This window comes from Oryctolagus cuniculus, chromosome 13, assembly GCF_051225735.1.
Source record: "Oryctolagus cuniculus isolate XC-2025 breed Fujian yellow rabbit chromosome 13, ASM5122573v1, whole genome shotgun sequence".
NCBI classification, from domain to species: domain Eukaryota; kingdom Metazoa; phylum Chordata; class Mammalia; order Lagomorpha; family Leporidae; genus Oryctolagus; species Oryctolagus cuniculus.
The window spans coordinates 44,325,541-44,343,000 of record NC_142879.1 but is presented as its reverse complement, the minus strand read 5'-3'; the positions used below and the strand labels follow the sequence as shown (position 1 = coordinate 44,343,000).

The following is a 17,460-nucleotide window of genomic DNA, read 5'->3' as shown; positions in this document are numbered from 1 at the left end:
TCATGCATCCCCAGGGAGCACGGTGCCTGGCTGATGCTCCTCTGACAGCCTTCTCAGCTGCCCCCATCACCAGGGCGCGGCTCCAGGGTTGATCCCACTCAGCTTCATCTTTCTCTCCCCAATGTTTCACAGCCAAAGAACTCCACTTCTTTTTTTTTTTATTTTTTTATTTTTTTATTTTTTTTTTTTATTTTTTGACAGGCAGAGTGGACAGTGAGAGAGACAGAGAGAAAGGTCTTCCTTTGCCGTTGGTTCACCCTCCAATGGCCGCCATGGCTGGTGTGCTTCGGCTGGCACACCGCGCTGATCTGATGGCAGGAGCCAGGTACTTATCCTGGTCTCCCATGGGGTGCAGGGCCCAAGGACTTGGGCCATCCTCCACTGCACTCCCTGGCCACAGCAGAGAGCTGGCCTGGAAGAGGGGCAACCTGGACAGAATCCGGTGCCCCAACTGGGACTAGAACCCGGTGTGCCGGCACCGCTAGGCGGAGGATTAGCCTAGTGAGCCGCGGCGTCAGCCAGAGCTCCACTTCTTAACCACATTCTCTAACTTCCTGCAACCAAAACCATTCCCACTGGCATAGATCAGAAGTAACATTATTCCTGCTGCTTAAAAGCTACTCAGACGTGTGGCTGCTCTACTCAACTACTACAAACTGGGACTGGTGGTGGGAGAAGGCCCATCCCATAGGGACAAAAGCAAACTGAGGAGGCAACGACAGCCCAGAGGAAGATCCCAGCAGAGAACTCCCTCACTGCAGCTCACTGTGAGAAAGACATGGGGGAGGCAGGAAAGGAAGCCCACCTGGAGTCCACAGGCTCAACGAGGGTACCGAGATGGTGGAGCTGCACCCGAAGGGATCTATGGCAGACACTCTTCCCACACAAGCAAGGACCCATGAAGCTATGGGGCAAAGAAGCGCCCAAAAGAAACGGGGCAGATTTTCCAGCTTCAACCACTGTTCTGGGAAGTGATCCCTCACTCACAGATTATTCGCCAGACTATCAGCCTGGGACTGGCCATGGGCTCTGGGCTGGGAAAGCAGGGCTCCCCTCACCCTCTCCTCCCTCATTTCCCGCTCCAGGGAGAGGTACTGGATGAAGACCCAGGATCCCCCACACCTCATGAGACTCTAGTCTTGACACATAAGACATGGCCCCCAGAGGGCTGCTGGCCTACGTCCTTGCTTGGATGCCTGGGTCCTCTTGGCTGCCATACAGGGGTGTTCACGTTAGGGGGCCTGACAGTGCTTGTTCAGGGGTCAGTTCCAGACTCCCGGGCAGGAATGAACTCCGTGTTAACAAAGACGAAGGCGCCACTTCCAAAGGCAGCAATCAAATCAATCATTAAAATTACGTCTTACATCTCAGAAAACATCACGGGTTCTCACTCACCAGGGCAGCCTCAACCATGCAAGACCAAGGACAATTTTCTCTTTTCCAATCCAAGCCCAAAGGAAGAAGAAAACTCAAGCTAGAGGAAACCAGTGTCTCAACCTCAAAGTTAGCCATGCAGACGCCATCTCCTACACACGCAAGAACAAAACACAAAAGCCTACCATCCTTTCTCCCAGGGTTCTCTCATTGTCTTACTCCTGAACCGCCTCCACCCCCAACACACACACACACACACACACACACACACACACACACACCAGCTGTAATCACGTCGGCTGGGTTTTCTAATGCTGTCATGAAGAAATCCTCCATGATGAATTTACACTTGTCTTTCCCCAGCATGCCAGCAAAAAGTATATTTATCGCTCAGTTTCACTTGAAATTAAAATATTTTAATCACAACATTTAACTGTACAATTTCCACTTCAGCTTTTAAAAAAGCACAATCCCATATAATTCCTGAAGATGAGCATAAAACCTTACCTTAAAAAACAAAATAAACTAGTCTGAATACACTCCTGTAAACCATGCATTCAAGAGCTTTCCTACCTGACGAACAAAACTGTTTGAGGTAGTATCAGAGGAGGTGCTCCCATCGGATCCTTTAAATCGGTTTTTCCTTCTGGCTCCTTTTCCATAGGACTGAAAAAAAAAAACGAAAAAGAAAAAAGACAAATGAGATTATCATCAGACCCTTTCACAGGAATCTAGGCCTGCTTCTAAAGAATGTCCAAGACCAAAACAAAACGAGTAATAAATTTCCATCATATGTGGCCATCACTGAAAAGTTAATACTGGTAGAATCATAAGAAACTACTTCACATCAGTGAATATTTAGGTAGGAAAGGACTCTAGACAAAGCATGGAGTAACAGGTAAATTAAAACAATTTACACCATCTATAAATATGTTAGCAGGCAAGAGGCAAAAGCTGCTAAAGATAAAGCATTTAAGAGCAAGACAGCCAAAGTCAGAGGAGTTGCTTCAACACTAAGGTTGGGCCAAGCACAAGCACCCACAGATGAACTTGCTTTTTGTGTTATTTCTGTTGAATTTGCATCCACAGCTCTAATACCACCTTATGCACTGATCTCTATGTAATTCTAAACAGATAAAATCATTGTGAATATTTAAACAGCTAAATATAAATGAAAAATAGCTCAACACATATACACATTTGGATCCTGCCTAGAGCAAACTTTGAGCCCATTTCCTAACCTTTACAAGCTTCAGTCTTCTCATATTTAAAGTGGCTTATTTAAAGTATTACATGAAATAATGTCTCAGAGTATTTAGTACAAGACCTAGCACATAAGTGTTCAAAAATATACATCAAAAAGTGCTAGCCACATGCTAAAATATGTAATGTGATGAAAATTACAAGGTTCATATAGACTTCATTACATTATTGGAATTTGCAAAATTCACTTTTAAAATCATATTCAGTTTTTGAAAATGCCACTTGGTTATGCTTTATATATTCATATGGATTTCATTAAAAAGAAGATACCTTATAAACCATAATCTACATAGCACTCAAGCAAGCCAACGTCTATTACAAACATTTGTGTTATGAGTAATTTAGATGAATTTGCAATCAGCGAGAGGGTGGTATAATCTTAAAGTAAAATCTTTTCTTAAATATGTTTGTTCTCTTCCCAAGTATCTGAGGGATTTATATAATACAAATGTGTTTCCATGACATTAAATTAACTCTCAACTTCATAAAAGGAAAGACAAGCCAGGCTGGCTTTTCATAATGCAATATACAAGGTTCTCCTCACTTAACAGCTTATTCTTCTTACTTATGTAAACATTATTTGGTAAACTGTTGAAAAATAACATTCTTTTAACAACACTCTTCCTTTTCCAATTATTATGTAAAGATTTGGCAAGAAGTATCTTCCAAAGGCTTAAAGGGCCAAAATGAAGTACAGCAGAAAAAAAAAAAATCTCCTTAAAAGTAAATTTTTTTACATTACTTCACATGGAAAAATATTTATTTACCTTGAAAGCATATTTTAAAGCCCTGTTTCTTTTGGAGTGAGACAACCTATGTTTGGTAAACCATGTATCTTCATATGGAGCATAAATTATCTTTGAGAACCAACTATAATCTGAGCCCACTGTCACATTTTCTCCCACTACCATTTTGAAATGAGTGGGAAATAACAATCTCAGAATTCCATCATCATTGATTTCAGCTTTTTGATAAGTTTGTTTTACTATTTAGCTGTGTGGGTATGTTTAGCTTTTTCATTGTTGCTCACAATTGCACAACAGGCCCTGTGAGAGCCACACAAGTTGAAGACATTCAGTTCCAGAAGAAGCTGTTGTTTAACAGAAAGTTGGACACATAAAAATTCAGAATAATTTTTCTAGGTTCCTGGGAGTACTGTTCATGAGCATTATTTCAGGTACACTTCACTCTTACACAATGCATAGTTATTACAGTTCACCATTGTACTGAGACAGTTTGCACACTGAAAAAACTATGGCATACTGAAGTGCATGCAAACTGATGGTAGCATTAAGGAAAACATTGTCCTCCAAGGCTTAAATGTATGAGAGGATTTAAAGTATTAATTGGTTCACGTTTTCATGGTGTTATAGAAAAATCCCTGTTAATCACCTATTCTACTTAGTATCAAAGACAAAGAGGTATGCTTAACGATCCCTCTATTTTGCTATTTTACCAACTCAGAATTAATTCCTCCTCTAATGGCCCAGCCCTAGAAAGATCTAACTGTAGACTGCCTACTCAATGACTAGCCATGTGTAGACTGACTACTCAATGACTAGCCATGTTTTTTACAACAGTATTCAGGATAAAAAAAAAAAATAAGCATTTTTGGAATGCTAATAAGTAGCCTATTATCATGAACTTTTAAGATGTTAGTGACAACATATACTGGCATTACACAATCAAGTGTCCTTTAATCTAATGCATACATAACATTAAGCCTATCTTGCTGATTTTTTTCCCAATTACTCTAGAGCCTTCAAAGTTTAAGGAACAGAGTATTCATCTGCAGGAATTAAAACAAAGCAAATCTCTTCCAAATAGAAAAAGACAACTAAGAGTCAATGTTCAAATGTTTAGTTGACTAACTTTGGAAAAGCAGTTTTCTTAATTTGTTACTTCAAATTCACTTGTATGAACAGTTTTTTCTAAATATTTTTTATTAACACTAAATATGAGGGGACTTCAACAAATTCATTTGAAAATGGAATTAAAAGATAAGTTTAGGGATAAGTATTTGGCATAGGAGTTATGCCGACACTGGGAATGTCCACATCAGAACGCCTGGTTTGAGTCTCATCTCTGCTGCCGATTTCAGCTTCCTATTAATGTGTACCCTAGAAGGCAGCAGGTGACAGCTCGACTTCTTGCCACCCATGTGGGAAACCTGCACTAATACCTGTGCCTCTGGCTTGAGTCTGGCCCAGCCCCGACAGCTGTGTCCATCTGGGTAATAAATCAGCAAAGAGAAGATTTCTGTGTGCTTGTTTCTCTGTCTCTTTGCTTTTCAAATACAATGAAAAAAAAATCTTTAAGAAGATAAGCTTATATTTACCAAAAGTTTTGCAATTCACACGTAGGTTATTTTCATAATATGCACTAGCCATGAACTTTAAGTACCAAACATTTTAAACAGCCATTAGTGCAGCCCAGGTTTCAGTTAGGAAAAGGAAGAAAAGAAAAGGGGACTTGGCCAGAGTATAAAGCGTCACTCACAGATTCTCCTGACACGTGCACAACCTTTTAGGAATAGTCCAAGAACTCACCAATAGCCAATCATTACCTATTTGTTTTTATTAAGCTCCATATAACTAAGTCACCATAATGTTAAAGATTTAAAAATCATGCATTTAAATGCCCTGTATTGCCCTAAACCACTAACCAAGCTAAGTAAGAAACAACAATAAACCAGATTTAAGAAATTCCCACAAATATATCAAGGAAATTAAAAAGATAGTCAGGATTCATCATGTTAATATCACTTTAGTGTACAGAACAGCTTCCTTGACACTGTAGTCTTAAAACCCAGCTAATCAACGTTCAGGTTTCCTAGGTAATTAAAGTCTAATTTCTGCATGACTGAAGGAGACAGAAGTTGCCAGCTCCCTGGAGATCTCAGGACACAGAGCTGTCCTGGCAGCCCCTGGGGCAGGGCAAAGACAGCTTCCCTACCTATCAATCGCTCCGTGAGCACCCTGCTCATGCCTACCATCAGTTTTCATCCTTCCCAATTTGTGTCCACGGATGCTTATCCCTCTGAATTGTGCCCTTTCCTCCTTCCAGGGTTCAAAACAAAGCCAAAACCTTCCAGAGAAAAATCCAACACTCAGTCTCCTCCTCTACCAACAGTTTAGTGTGAACCTCGTCATCAGGACTTTTAAGTTTTTATTTAATGAATGCATTTTTCTTAAGCACAACTTTAGGAACATAGTGCTTCTTTCCCCCATACCCACCCTCCCACCCCAACTCCCACCCTACCTTTCCTGGGTGAGAGAGCTAAGATCACCTCCCTAGGACAAGGGGAAGAGCAGGAAGCTGTGTTTCATGTGGCTCAGTTCACACAAAGGCAGGGAGCAATCAAGGGCAGGAGACACAGAGCTCTTTGGAGGGTCCAGTAGTGAGGAGAGGGCAAGGGAGGAGGCCAAGGCCAGGTGCAGAGATCCCAAGTGGGGGAAGGGCAGGAGCAGGGAGGGCAGAAGGCCAGGGATAAACCTAGCCTTCAGCACAGCCTACACCCTGCCGGGCTTAGAAATATCTCCAAGCCAGGCCCACTTACTTTCATTGGTGTCACCACTAATTTAACTCTGTAGTTGTGAAAATAGATGATGTTTGCCATACACTGTAGGATACAGACAAGTCCTACAAAAAAAAACACTAACCGATGCCTGTGCCACACTTCAGGGTTAACATAGCTAATTCAGCTTTTCTTAAAAGGACCGAAGCCACATACTGGATCATTCGAAAGAATTAAGTATAGCAACAGGTAAGCTCTTTACATGAAAAGACTAACAGAAAAGAAGTGTAAAACTACAAAGATAACTTCAAGTCACTCAGATATTTCCTTTCAAATCTGAGAACATTCAGAAAGTCTGATAGGCATGTTTTTCCAATTTCTCCCTGGCAACACCAGAAGAAAAAAAAATACCACTTAAGCACAGGACTCACGACCAGAAATCTGGAGACTGCAGAGGACCAACTTGTAGCTGAGACCTAAGAATGCTTCGGGAAGACAGTGTTGCCTAGGTTCGTGAGCCACAAACAGCTGCTGCTTTCTCGGTAGAGCTCTGTGCTGCAGCCGTGCAGGCTCTGGCCATTGCCATGCGTTACTACAGCGTGCTTGAAAAGCATCTGGCGCGCTCGGCCAGGGTGGAACCAGCCGGGATCTGTTGCTAGGAGCAAAGCAAACAGGCACGCTGGTTACTGCCTGTTCATTCTCAGGTGTGACTGCACAGGCCGGTGACCATCTCCCGGGTGCCTCAATCGCTCAGATCCTGCCCTTGCTCCTCAGCCATTTCCTCTTCTGTCACCATCCGATTTTCAATCCCTGTCACCTGCTCCCCATTCACACAGGAGCTAGTCAACTCTCAAGGGAATCATCAGTTTCATTCTTCTATGTAAGGCTGTCTAATAGCATTACAATGCGTCATCAACACGAAGTGGGGGGGGGGGGTCTTCCAAAGCTCATGGAAAATGCATATCGTGAAAAACCTTTGCATGGGTTTCAACAATTTTTGCACCAGAATATACTTTTTAATGAGATTGGTAAACAGCACCGAGTCCACCGTAGCAATGAATGTTATTTAACCCAACATATGTCACCTCCACATAAACCGAGTTAATTTATTAATGAAAGTGTTCTGTAGTCTCTATTTCATGTTGTGTCTTTGAAATCTGGTGTATGTTTCACTTGTACAGCACATCTCCGTTCAAAGCAGGCTGCACTCCAAGTGTTCCAAAGCCACATGTGGTGAGTGACTACTACAATAGACAGAGCAGATGTAGGGCTTGGAGAGAGAGTTCTACTGAGCCCTTTGAATTTGGAGGTAGGCCAGGTCCAAGGCTGCACCAAAACTGCTCATCAGTTTTCCTGAAGAGCAGTGCAATTTGCTTCAACCAGAACTTGTAAGAATTTGCAGTCAGACTGTCACTATAGTCTTGAATGAGAAATGTGAGTCTATTCCTGTGTGTGTGATACTGAGCTGGGGGGAAGGGGCTGGAATCTGAGGGTGCCACTCCATCCCCCCAGCAGGGTCACTGATTAGGAAAAAAAGGTAAAACCAGCAGCGTGTGATTCTCGATCTTTCCCTTTATTTATGGCAAAGCTGTAATATGCAGGATGTACAAGTTCATGGCAAATGCATATTACGAAAAAATGTGTAATTTTAAAAAATGTTTTGGCACTGAAACATCTTTTCATTCCATTTCTCTAAGAATTTTCAAAGTCCCCCCTGAGAGGAACCCTGAAGGGAAGTATGAAGAATGATTAAAATCCCAGGCCTAGTCACAAATGGTAGCTTCGTCTCTAGGTAGAATGACTTTTACTCCGTGCCACAAAAGGGGGGTGGGGGAGTCCCAAGGCAGCCCCCCTTCTCAGGAGATATTATGGCTGCCCTGGTCTACTCAGAGACAGTAGATGGTCTTGCCAAGTTCCACACAACCCTGAGACACTAGAAGTTAGAATGCTTCCTCCAATCACGGATGTCATCTGAACACAACTCAAGGAAAACTGCTTTCATTTTTAGAAAGCAGAGAAAGCAACGAGATAGATGTCCATACAGTTGAACATTTCTCCCTTACCTGCTTCACGAATCCCATGCCATTCTCCTCTCTCTCTCTCTCTGCTGTATGTGTAAAACCAGTCACTCCATCCTACGGGCTGATTTAAGATGCCTGGGGCACGGACCTGTTCTTGCCAAACTGTTGTACTCCTGTCCTTGCTGACAGCTCCACTTCTGACCTCCACAGACTCCCATCTGTCTTGAACATTCCCAGGTGGGTGTTGTCCCTGTGCTAGTGGTGGCTCCTGTTTGGAACACCTTCAGTTCCCAGTTGTTCAGTACACTTCAACGTCCAAGTGCTTTGCCCTCCTGATGTCCAACTACAACCCAGCATGTACCTTTTCTCCCACTCTTCTGAGCCAGGGATTCTAACTGCACAATTCCAACTTCTGTGTCTGTTCCATGTATGGCTTCCTAGCATCTCTCTCCAAACTGTTGAAATCTGACCCACCATTCAATCTCTTCAAGTGCCACCTCTAAGAAGCCCTGGCAGATTGCTCTAAAGAGTGTTTTTTGTGACCTTGACTCCTTTGCAATCATGATATTCAGCCCTTCCCTCCTAGTCCCATCCAATACCTTAGAATTGCTTTACCGGCTTCATACTTGCAGCTTTGGAATCTAAGTTCTTCAAAGGAATAAACTGCCTTCTCACATCAAAGTCATTTCCACATTGCACCATCACATGGGCACAGTATTTGTTGACTTATGTTAATTATGTAAATCACTAAGTAAATTAGTATTTCTTACCCTTTGCATCAGCCCTAACTGATCAGAGAATTCAAGAACTCTTTATCATAGGAATACATACTTTTCAAAAAAAAAAAATTCTTCAAGTAAGATCAAAGAGAAAACGAGGCTTTAAAAGTCCTTTCGTCTATGAATACTCTAGACTTTGATCCTGGAACCACCAAGGTCTCTAATACATTTTTCAATCTCATGGAACCTGACATGTGTCTGGATGAAATTGGAGTTGGAACAAGAGTGAATTGTGTTGGTCAGGAGTCCATCCTCCGGCAGAGGCTACCTGCCAAGTTTCACACAACCCTGAAACGCTGGGAGTTGACATCCATGACTGGGAGGGAGGCATTTTATCTGAACAATTCAGGGAAAACTGCTTTCATTTTTGGAAAGCAGAGAAAGCAAGGAGATAGATGTTGATTCAGCTGACTATTTCTGCCTCATCCACTTTATAAAATCCACGCCATTCTCCTCTCTCTGCTCTATGTATAAAACCAGTCACTGGTGAGTGCCCTGTCTCCGATCCACTGGAGGGCAAACAACCGAGGGCCGGTTTCACCACGGCCAGAGAAAGAGTTCTTGGTTTCTACGTTCTTCCCCCAGCTCAAAAAACAAAGTCAACGCTGTGTTTTAAGTTAGCGCGTTTATTTCCCAGCGGTAAAATAAAGTTCAGCCAAACTCCACTAGAACGCCCCTGGAAGTACCACTAGCATAGTACTCAAACCCCTACAACCAGCCCCTCTGCACGAAGCAGGAGAAACCCTGCCACCCTCGGGGGACTGTCCCTGCCCTGCTCAGCACTACCAAGTGAAAACTGTAGCATGCTCTCTCTGGCATGCATACACACACACACACACTCGAATAAAACACACACACACTTCACATCTTACCACGGCCTGTCATCTGGCAGATGTAGGCTCCAAATCAAGCCCACACCACGAAGCAAAGAAGACAGAGTTCTCTCCAGTGATGCTAGGAGCGGAACCCTCCCCTCCTTCCTAGCCCGCAGCGAGGAGGCTGAAGTCATTTCCCCGCCAGGATACAAGTTGAGCAACTCCTTACCGCGGAGACCCGGAGGTGTCTAATCCGCGCCGCACCTGCCAACGCCTTACGTCAACGCCACCTTATCATCTGCCCGAGGCCTACAACTAACATCTCCTATTTCACAACAGGCAGCAAAGGTGAATTTTTCCAGAAACCGCGAACACTCGCCGGCGAGAAAGAGGATCCCGGAGCGCTCTGAAAGGGCTAGTCTTTCAGGGCAAACGGAAAAATAAAAACTTTCTCGTGTCAGCTCGCTCTCTCGGGAAGGGAAAGGAGCGAGGGATGCAGGCGAACCTTGGCAAGTGCCTCGAGGGCATCAGAGAGTGGTCAGAAAGGCGCAACGCCCCAGGTGCGGAGGGTGGTCCCGGCTGCCCCCAGGACGCGGGGCGCAGCAGGGCGTCCCCCTCCCCCACCCCTAGCCATCACCACCCCACCCCCACCCCAGCCCGGCTCCAAGCCGGGCCGGAAGGGTCGGCGTCGGAGGAAGAGCTGCGGGAAGCGGAGCCCCCACCCGCCCGCCCGCCCGGACTCACGATCTTGAGCAGGTCCAGTCCACTCGCCTGGTTCATGTCTCTCCATGTGCCTCTCCCGGGCAGGAGCGACGAGAGCTGAGCAGAGCCGCCCGGGAGAAGCTGCGAGCCCGGCAGGTCGCCCCCGCCCCTTCCCACTTGCTTTTCGGAAGCAGAGAAAAATGGAAGCCGGAGAAGAGTCAGGGGGAAGCGCCAAGGGGCAGGGTCCCCGGCGCCGGGAGAGAAGTGGGTGGCGAACGGCGAGCAGAAGAGGAGGAGGAGGCGGCGGAGGAGGAGACGCAGGCACGAGCGAGCTGCGAGGCCGGCGAGCGAGGGAGAGGAGGCGCCGGGGAGACGGCGGCCCGCGCCCCGGCGGCTCACAAAGAAAGGAGAGGGCGCCGCGCTCTCGCTACCTGTGCGGCGGCTCCGAGCGCCCCCGCGGGAGCCGCGTTCTCCAGCAGTTCCATCTGCACCTCCTGCGCCACCGCCGCCGCCGCTGTGGGAGGCGACTTGGACATGTCGCTTTGGACCATTGGCGAAAAGTCGGCTGGAAGCACGCAGCCGGCCCCTGGGCGGCCGGTCCCCACCTCCTCCTCGCCCCCGCCCCTACTCCGCTGCGCTCCGGGGGCCGCCCGGGGCTCGGGCCCGGCCGCTCGGCGCAGCGTCCCTTAGCGCCCCGGGGGCTCGGCGCCGCGCCGCCCCGCTCTCAGTGCGCGGGACGGGGCCGGGCCATGGCGCGAGGCGGGAGGCGCGGGCGCGCGGCTGGGTGGCCGGAGGAGAGGGGCTCCCTGGGCGGCGCGCCGGGGCCGGCGGAGCGAGCGCAGAGCGGGCAGCCCCGAGCCGCGGGCGCCGGGGAAGGTCCTCGCCGGGAGGGCGGAGGCAGCTGGCGGAGCGCGAGCCAGGGGGAGGCGCGTCGGCGAGCGGGAGTGACAACCAGCCGCCGCGCCGAAAAGTTCCTCGCGGGAGGCGCGGGCCGCGTGGGCCCCGGCCGGGCCGCTGCGCGTCGCCGTGGCACGCACGCTGGAAAGTTCTCAAAGCCACGAAAGCCAGGCCCGGCGCCCGGGAGGTGCGTCTCTCGGGCTGCCCCGTTCGGTTCCGGTCGCTCCACCCCGGCTGCCCCGGAGCTCCAAGAGACGCGGGGCGGGCGCGAACAGGTCCCCAACTTCAGCGGAGAGGGCTGGGCTCTGACCTGTGAGGTGTCCCACCCGTCGGGGCCTGGGGCGGCCCAGCGAGCTAGGGTCTTTGCAGTACAGGGGGCGGCTGAGGGCGCTGGGCGATGTCAGGAGCGAGGAGCCAGACGGACGGCGAGGACGGATGAGCTGGGATCCCACCAGAACCCCCAGTTGAACTTTTTAACCAGGGCTGGAGCGACCACACCCTTAATGATTGATTGTGTTCATCTGTGTCAGTTAGCGCTCGGTCGCTCGCGAATTTGACTTTTCCTATAGGATTGGAAATCCTAAATCTTGGTATCACGTGGTGGACGAAGACATCACTCCCTTCAGGTCCCGAACTCTTGAAGAACGCGTAGTGACCACAGCAAAACTGTTGGACTTAGAATAATGCTCTCGCCTCGTCCTCATAAAGCACATTTTTATATTCTTGGGTGCATCACATTTCCACAAATTTGACTCCTGTGGAAGTCGCTAGAACAAGTTTGCCAGGCGGCCGTGTTACTTTGTAACCACAAAGATGTTAACCATTTTGTATACTGACTTATACATGCAGAATTGCTACAATGGGCGTCAGCTGCCTTTGATGCCGTGTTTTACTGTAAGGCATTAAGTTAGCGTGAATGCAGTGCTTGTTCTTCTCAAAGATAAGCTCCGGCATTTCTAAACTCTCCACCATGCACTGGTTTGAGCCAGGCTTAAGGAACAGCCTGCGCTGTGCCGGGGCAGGTGAAGCCAGGACCTGCAGCGCCGGCTTCGCTTAGGAACCATTCCCCATGCACCTGCCTGCTAATGTGTCTGGGAAAGCAGCAGATGATGGCCCAAGTGCTAGGGCCCCTGCACGCAGGTGGCAGACCTGGAGGAAGCTCCTGGCTTTGGCCTGGCCCAGCTCTGGCTGTTGCAACCACTGGGGTGGTGAACCCACAGATGGAAAACACTCTCCATAACTCTATCTTTCAAATAAACAAAGTAAATCTTAAACAACAATGTTTGGGACACCTGGATCTATATCAGAGTCCTAGGACTTCGAGTCCTAGCTCCTCTGCTTCCTAGTCCAACTTCCTGCTGAGGGACACACTGACAGAGAGTGGGTGATCTGTGCACCAGGCCTACCCTGCCTCTTGTGGGCATTTGGCAGATGAGCCAGTAGATGGATAAGTCTTCCAAATAAAATGAAAATAACATTTTTAAATTTCTTAGAACAAAGCAAACAAAAAAACAAGTGTTGCTATGGCTAAAGATTTAGGCATGTCCAAAGTACCACTGATTTTTTTGAATCTTCAGTGTTAATAACATTTTGATTTCAACTTTGCAGAATATTAAGGGGAAGCTATATTAACAGTTTAAAAGCTGAGAAGGGCCAAGTTGGAAGGGCGTGAGACTGGTGAGCTTTGGGAGGCTGTGGTGTTTAGGATTTGGGTGGGTGGCCAGGCAGCTATAGAGTAGGCCAGTGTCTGCATCACAGCACCAGCATGGTTGGAGCCTCCCCAGCTAAGATTTGGGAAAACAAATGAATTCATTAATAAAAATAAAAGTATTGTGTGTAAGATAGAGAGGGAGAAAAACAAAACAGAAAATATGTTGTATTTGAAGATCCTACACAGAAATTCTTAATCTGTAAGGGCCTCAGGCAGCATCGAAAAGCAAGGCTCTGCAAAAATAAAAATAAAAATCTTGCAGGCAGCAGAGGGCATTTGATTGTGTCAGAAAGGGGGCCTGAGGAGAAATGAGGTGGATGAGCCAAGGCTTGCAGCCCACCTGAACCCACACCAGCCTCTTCATCGAGGGCCAAACCAACCACACCTAAGTTGATGCTTTTTGCTTTAGCTCCAATACCTGTTTTGGACAGGCTCTGTCTTCAAGGCTTATCATTTAACCCAAGTGTGGACTTTTCTTGAGAGTTGAAATCACAGGTCAGGACTGGACTCTGAGCTCTGTCTGGGTAGGAACCATGCTATTCACCAGGGCACACAACTCTGGCAAACAGCCCTCTGAGGTTTTGTGCATGTGTTTTCCAAATTCTTTTCGATGAAGTAGGAATCAAGCTTCTATTTTGTGCTGCTGAATACAGCCAGCAGAGACCAGGTACCTCCCTTTTCAGGCTCACTGTATAGTTAGCACTTAGAAACCAATTAAACCATACTTGTTGAATGAACAAATATCTAACATGGCTTTTTGAAACTCTAGGTTTTCAAAATGTTTTCCCATGACATCTGACTGATTTCTTTCAGCACACTTAATTATCAGTGCATTCTCTTTCTATTATGACCACTTGGGATGCAGAATTTTACCTTTGATCAGATTTTTTTTAACAATCACAAAATATCAAAACAATTGCGAAACATATTTTCAATCATGCTTATATGGGTAGCCAGAAGGTGAGTTTGAGTTAAATTTTCAAATGTGATATAGTATAATCATTTCATATGATTTATGATACTGACCTCCTTATTTTTGTTTCTCTCTGCTACTAGACCAAGTTCTTTGAGGGCAGCTCAGTATCCCAGTATCCCTAGCCCCAAAGTTTGGTGCCTGGCATATAATTGGAGCTTGAAAGTGCTTGTTGCATAAATGAATGGAAGGTTGTCTTCATGTGTCTTCAAGCACAGTATACAACTTTGCCAGTTTTAACATACACACTTATCTAATCGTGACTGCAATATCTTAATTCTTTATAATCCATGCTAATTTTATTAGCAGGTACTGAACATTAACACAATGCACTGTATCCATTCCGAGTTTTGTCTGACTTGCAAAAAGTTTGCAAATAAAAAGTAACAAAATGTTACTCCTACAGAAAAGGCAATGTAGAATTAAAAATTAAATTAAAAGGCTTAGAAACTGATGCTTTCTGTCACGGTAAATTTTCCTGTGTTTAACATTCTTTGACACAGTACTTCCCAACCCCAGATGAAAGTGCCAATTTGATAAGGAAAGCCTGATTCTTTGAATGTTAAAAGTTACATAGAAGCAAGAGACCCCAGCAGTAATGCATGTATCCTGTCAGTGCAGGCATTAAATGCAGATGACTGATTTCTTCAAGCTGCATGTTAGTTTCGCTGTGCTCATTAGTTGTTGTAATTGACAGGCATATTCTGGGCATTACTAATGCTCTGAAATGGGAACTGGGGTTGGTAGGAAACACTGACCAAGGAAGCCAGAAGTTAAAGAGATTTTTTTTTCTGTAAGTAGAAGAAACTGTGATTGGAATTACTTTATTCACCCTCTTCTACTTGCAGATCTGTAACTATGTTGAAGACTTTGGAGTAAGAGCTCTTTAGGCTAGGTACACCTATGTGTAATTCGTCATTTTACTTAGTATATCACTCTTCATCTCAATTACAGTTCCACATTTCTGCCATTATTAATAGCAGTTTCATAAAGCATAACTGTGCTGGCCACCGGTCTGACTTGATATGAACCATCCAACAAAGTTACTCTGCCGTTTATAAACCTACTCAATAAATACTGTGAATTATGTTATTATGTACAAGTAAATAAAGATCCGAGCAAATGTAATACAAGGGGGTACATATGTATATGTGAAAGGTTAACAATGAATAGTGCAAGTGGTTAGGGAAAGCTTACTTTTACTTCAGAGAAAAGGTTCGGTGACACTGAGATCTCATTAGTTCTTAGGACTAGCCAGCAGGCAGGGCTCTGGAATACCTGATACTCCACAGTGTGTTTTAGTTTATAAAGCACACTTCTTATCTGGCTTATTTCTCACCCAGACTCTGTTACGACAATCACTACTTTTGTTTACATAGGCGATGCCAGGCTTTGTGTTGAGGATTGATACTACACACTATCGTTGTGGATACTACCCTTCCTTATGTGAGTTAGGCTAAGTCAAACTACAGTAACAGCTAAGCCCCAGATGCATACGGATTAGAAAGAAATGCCTTCCTCTGATATGTGGAGTCCTAGCAGGACTGGTTAGGCCTCGTGCTGATGACTAGGAGCCGGGCTTCAGTGACTCTCTGATCTCCGCGAGCTCACTACCAGTGTTGCCATCTGTGTTATTCAGGAGGAATCGCGTGCTGCAGCACGTGTGCTGGTGGATGGTGGAGCATGCCAACTTACACTGGGGCCAATTTAGAAGCAGTGTACAATCATCCCTCAGAATCCATGACGGATTAGTTTCATTTGGGTGTCCCTGTGGACACCCAAATCTGCAGATGCTCGAGTCCCTTGTGTAAAGTGACATGGTATTAACATAACCTATGCATATCCTCCAATACAGTGCTGGTTCCCTATACCTAACATAAGGCCAATGCTATATAAATAGCTGCTATACTAAATTGGTTGGGGAATAATGACAAGAAAAACTGTCTTTACATGTTCAGTACAGATGCAACCTTTGTTTTCTTTTTCATATATATATATAGATAGATAGATATAGATAGATATAGATTCATGGTTGACTAAATGCAGAACGCATGAGTAAGGGGAACTGGTTGTGTATTTCTTCTACTTATATTTTCTTGGCTAGAACTGTGTCACAATGGCTAAACCTGCAAGATATGCTAAGGAACATGGTCCGACTGTGTACCTTAGGAAGAAAAGAGGGGGAGATTTTAACAGCTAGCAGACACCAACTCAACCAAGTCTGAGCAGCTAACAAGTGGCAGGGGCAGGACTACACCCCAACAATAAGACACCTTGTCAGTGTACCACAGTCATCTGTGTGATGTACCTCAATGTACCACACAGGTAAAGACTGAGTTGTTGGCTGAAGAAACAAATTCATGTATTTATTTCACATGCACGCTGTGATGGTGACAGCAGTGTGTTTATTGGATGTCAGGTTGATCATACAAATATGGGTGAATTAGCAGAAATTTGACTACCCCATGCCAGTGTGTGTGTGTGTATGTGTGTTCCTACCATATCGAGGAAAGTAGGGTAATTGCCCTCAACATGGTATGCCTCCTGTAGTTACAGAACACACACTACAAGAGAGAAAATGCAGGGAAAGGATGATGAACTGAGTCAAATTACTATGAGATAAATTTTTAAAATTCAAGAGAGAACGTGCAAGGCATAAAGACAGAAAATACAAAGATGGAAGGGGAGAAATTCAGTACAACTTGAAAATGGAACTGGAAGGTGAGGGGCAGGCAGACAACTGGTGAAGAAAACTTTCCCATTGACCCTGTCTTTTAACAGGAATGTACTGTTTATAAACAAAGCTTTTGGCCTCCCACACTTGTTTTTTTTTTTTTTTGCAAAATTATCACTTTTTTATGGAAGTATACACGCACACACACACTGACACATACATGTGAACTCATGTGTCACAGGGCTTCAGACTCACTTTATCAAGAAATGCATTTGAATTTACACATTCAAAGGATCCACTGAACTCTTAGATGCCCTTGCTTCTTGTTGTCCACTCTCTCTTTTTAGTTGGGCACCTGAAATTGGAAGAATATAGGTTTCCTCGGCTCTCTTGCAGCCACATACAACTATGGGACTTCATTATGCAGAGCGTAGGCAAAGTGTGGGGAAGAACTTTTGGGAAGACACCTGCTGAGTTTGAGCATGAAGAGAGAAACTTGAGAGATTGCTGATACCATAACCCCATAATGGCAGTCCTAGATCACAACTTACAGACTGCTAAGGCAGGCAGAAATGAGCGTTTGTAATGCTTAAGCTTCTGTGACTTCGTATTTTTCTAGCAAGTTATATAAAACCCAAACATTATTTCATTACTCAAAACATTTTTTTCTTTTAAAATTACCTCTCTTGAGGTATAATTTACCTTACATTTGTTTATATATATAAAGGGAATCC

General features: G+C 45.4%; 1 protein-coding gene across 8 annotated transcripts in view; it reads right to left on the bottom strand.

Annotated features, from left to right (window-relative positions):
• Window positions 1-15,124, bottom strand: part of CACNB2 (calcium voltage-gated channel auxiliary subunit beta 2) — a 402,637-nt gene extending 387,513 nt beyond the window's left edge. For 2 of the 8 annotated variants that reach the window (XM_017347579.4, XM_051820343.3), the window contains exons 1-2: window positions 10,903-11,325; window positions 1,948-2,040 (exon numbers count right to left, since the gene is read on the bottom strand). In XM_017347579.4, the coding sequence (XP_017203068.1) occupies window positions 1,948-2,040; window positions 10,903-11,022 (213 nt within the window). In that variant the 5' untranslated portion in view covers window positions 11,023-11,325. 8 annotated transcript variants of the gene reach the window in all.
• Between the last annotated feature and the right edge of the window lie 2,336 nt (window positions 15,125-17,460).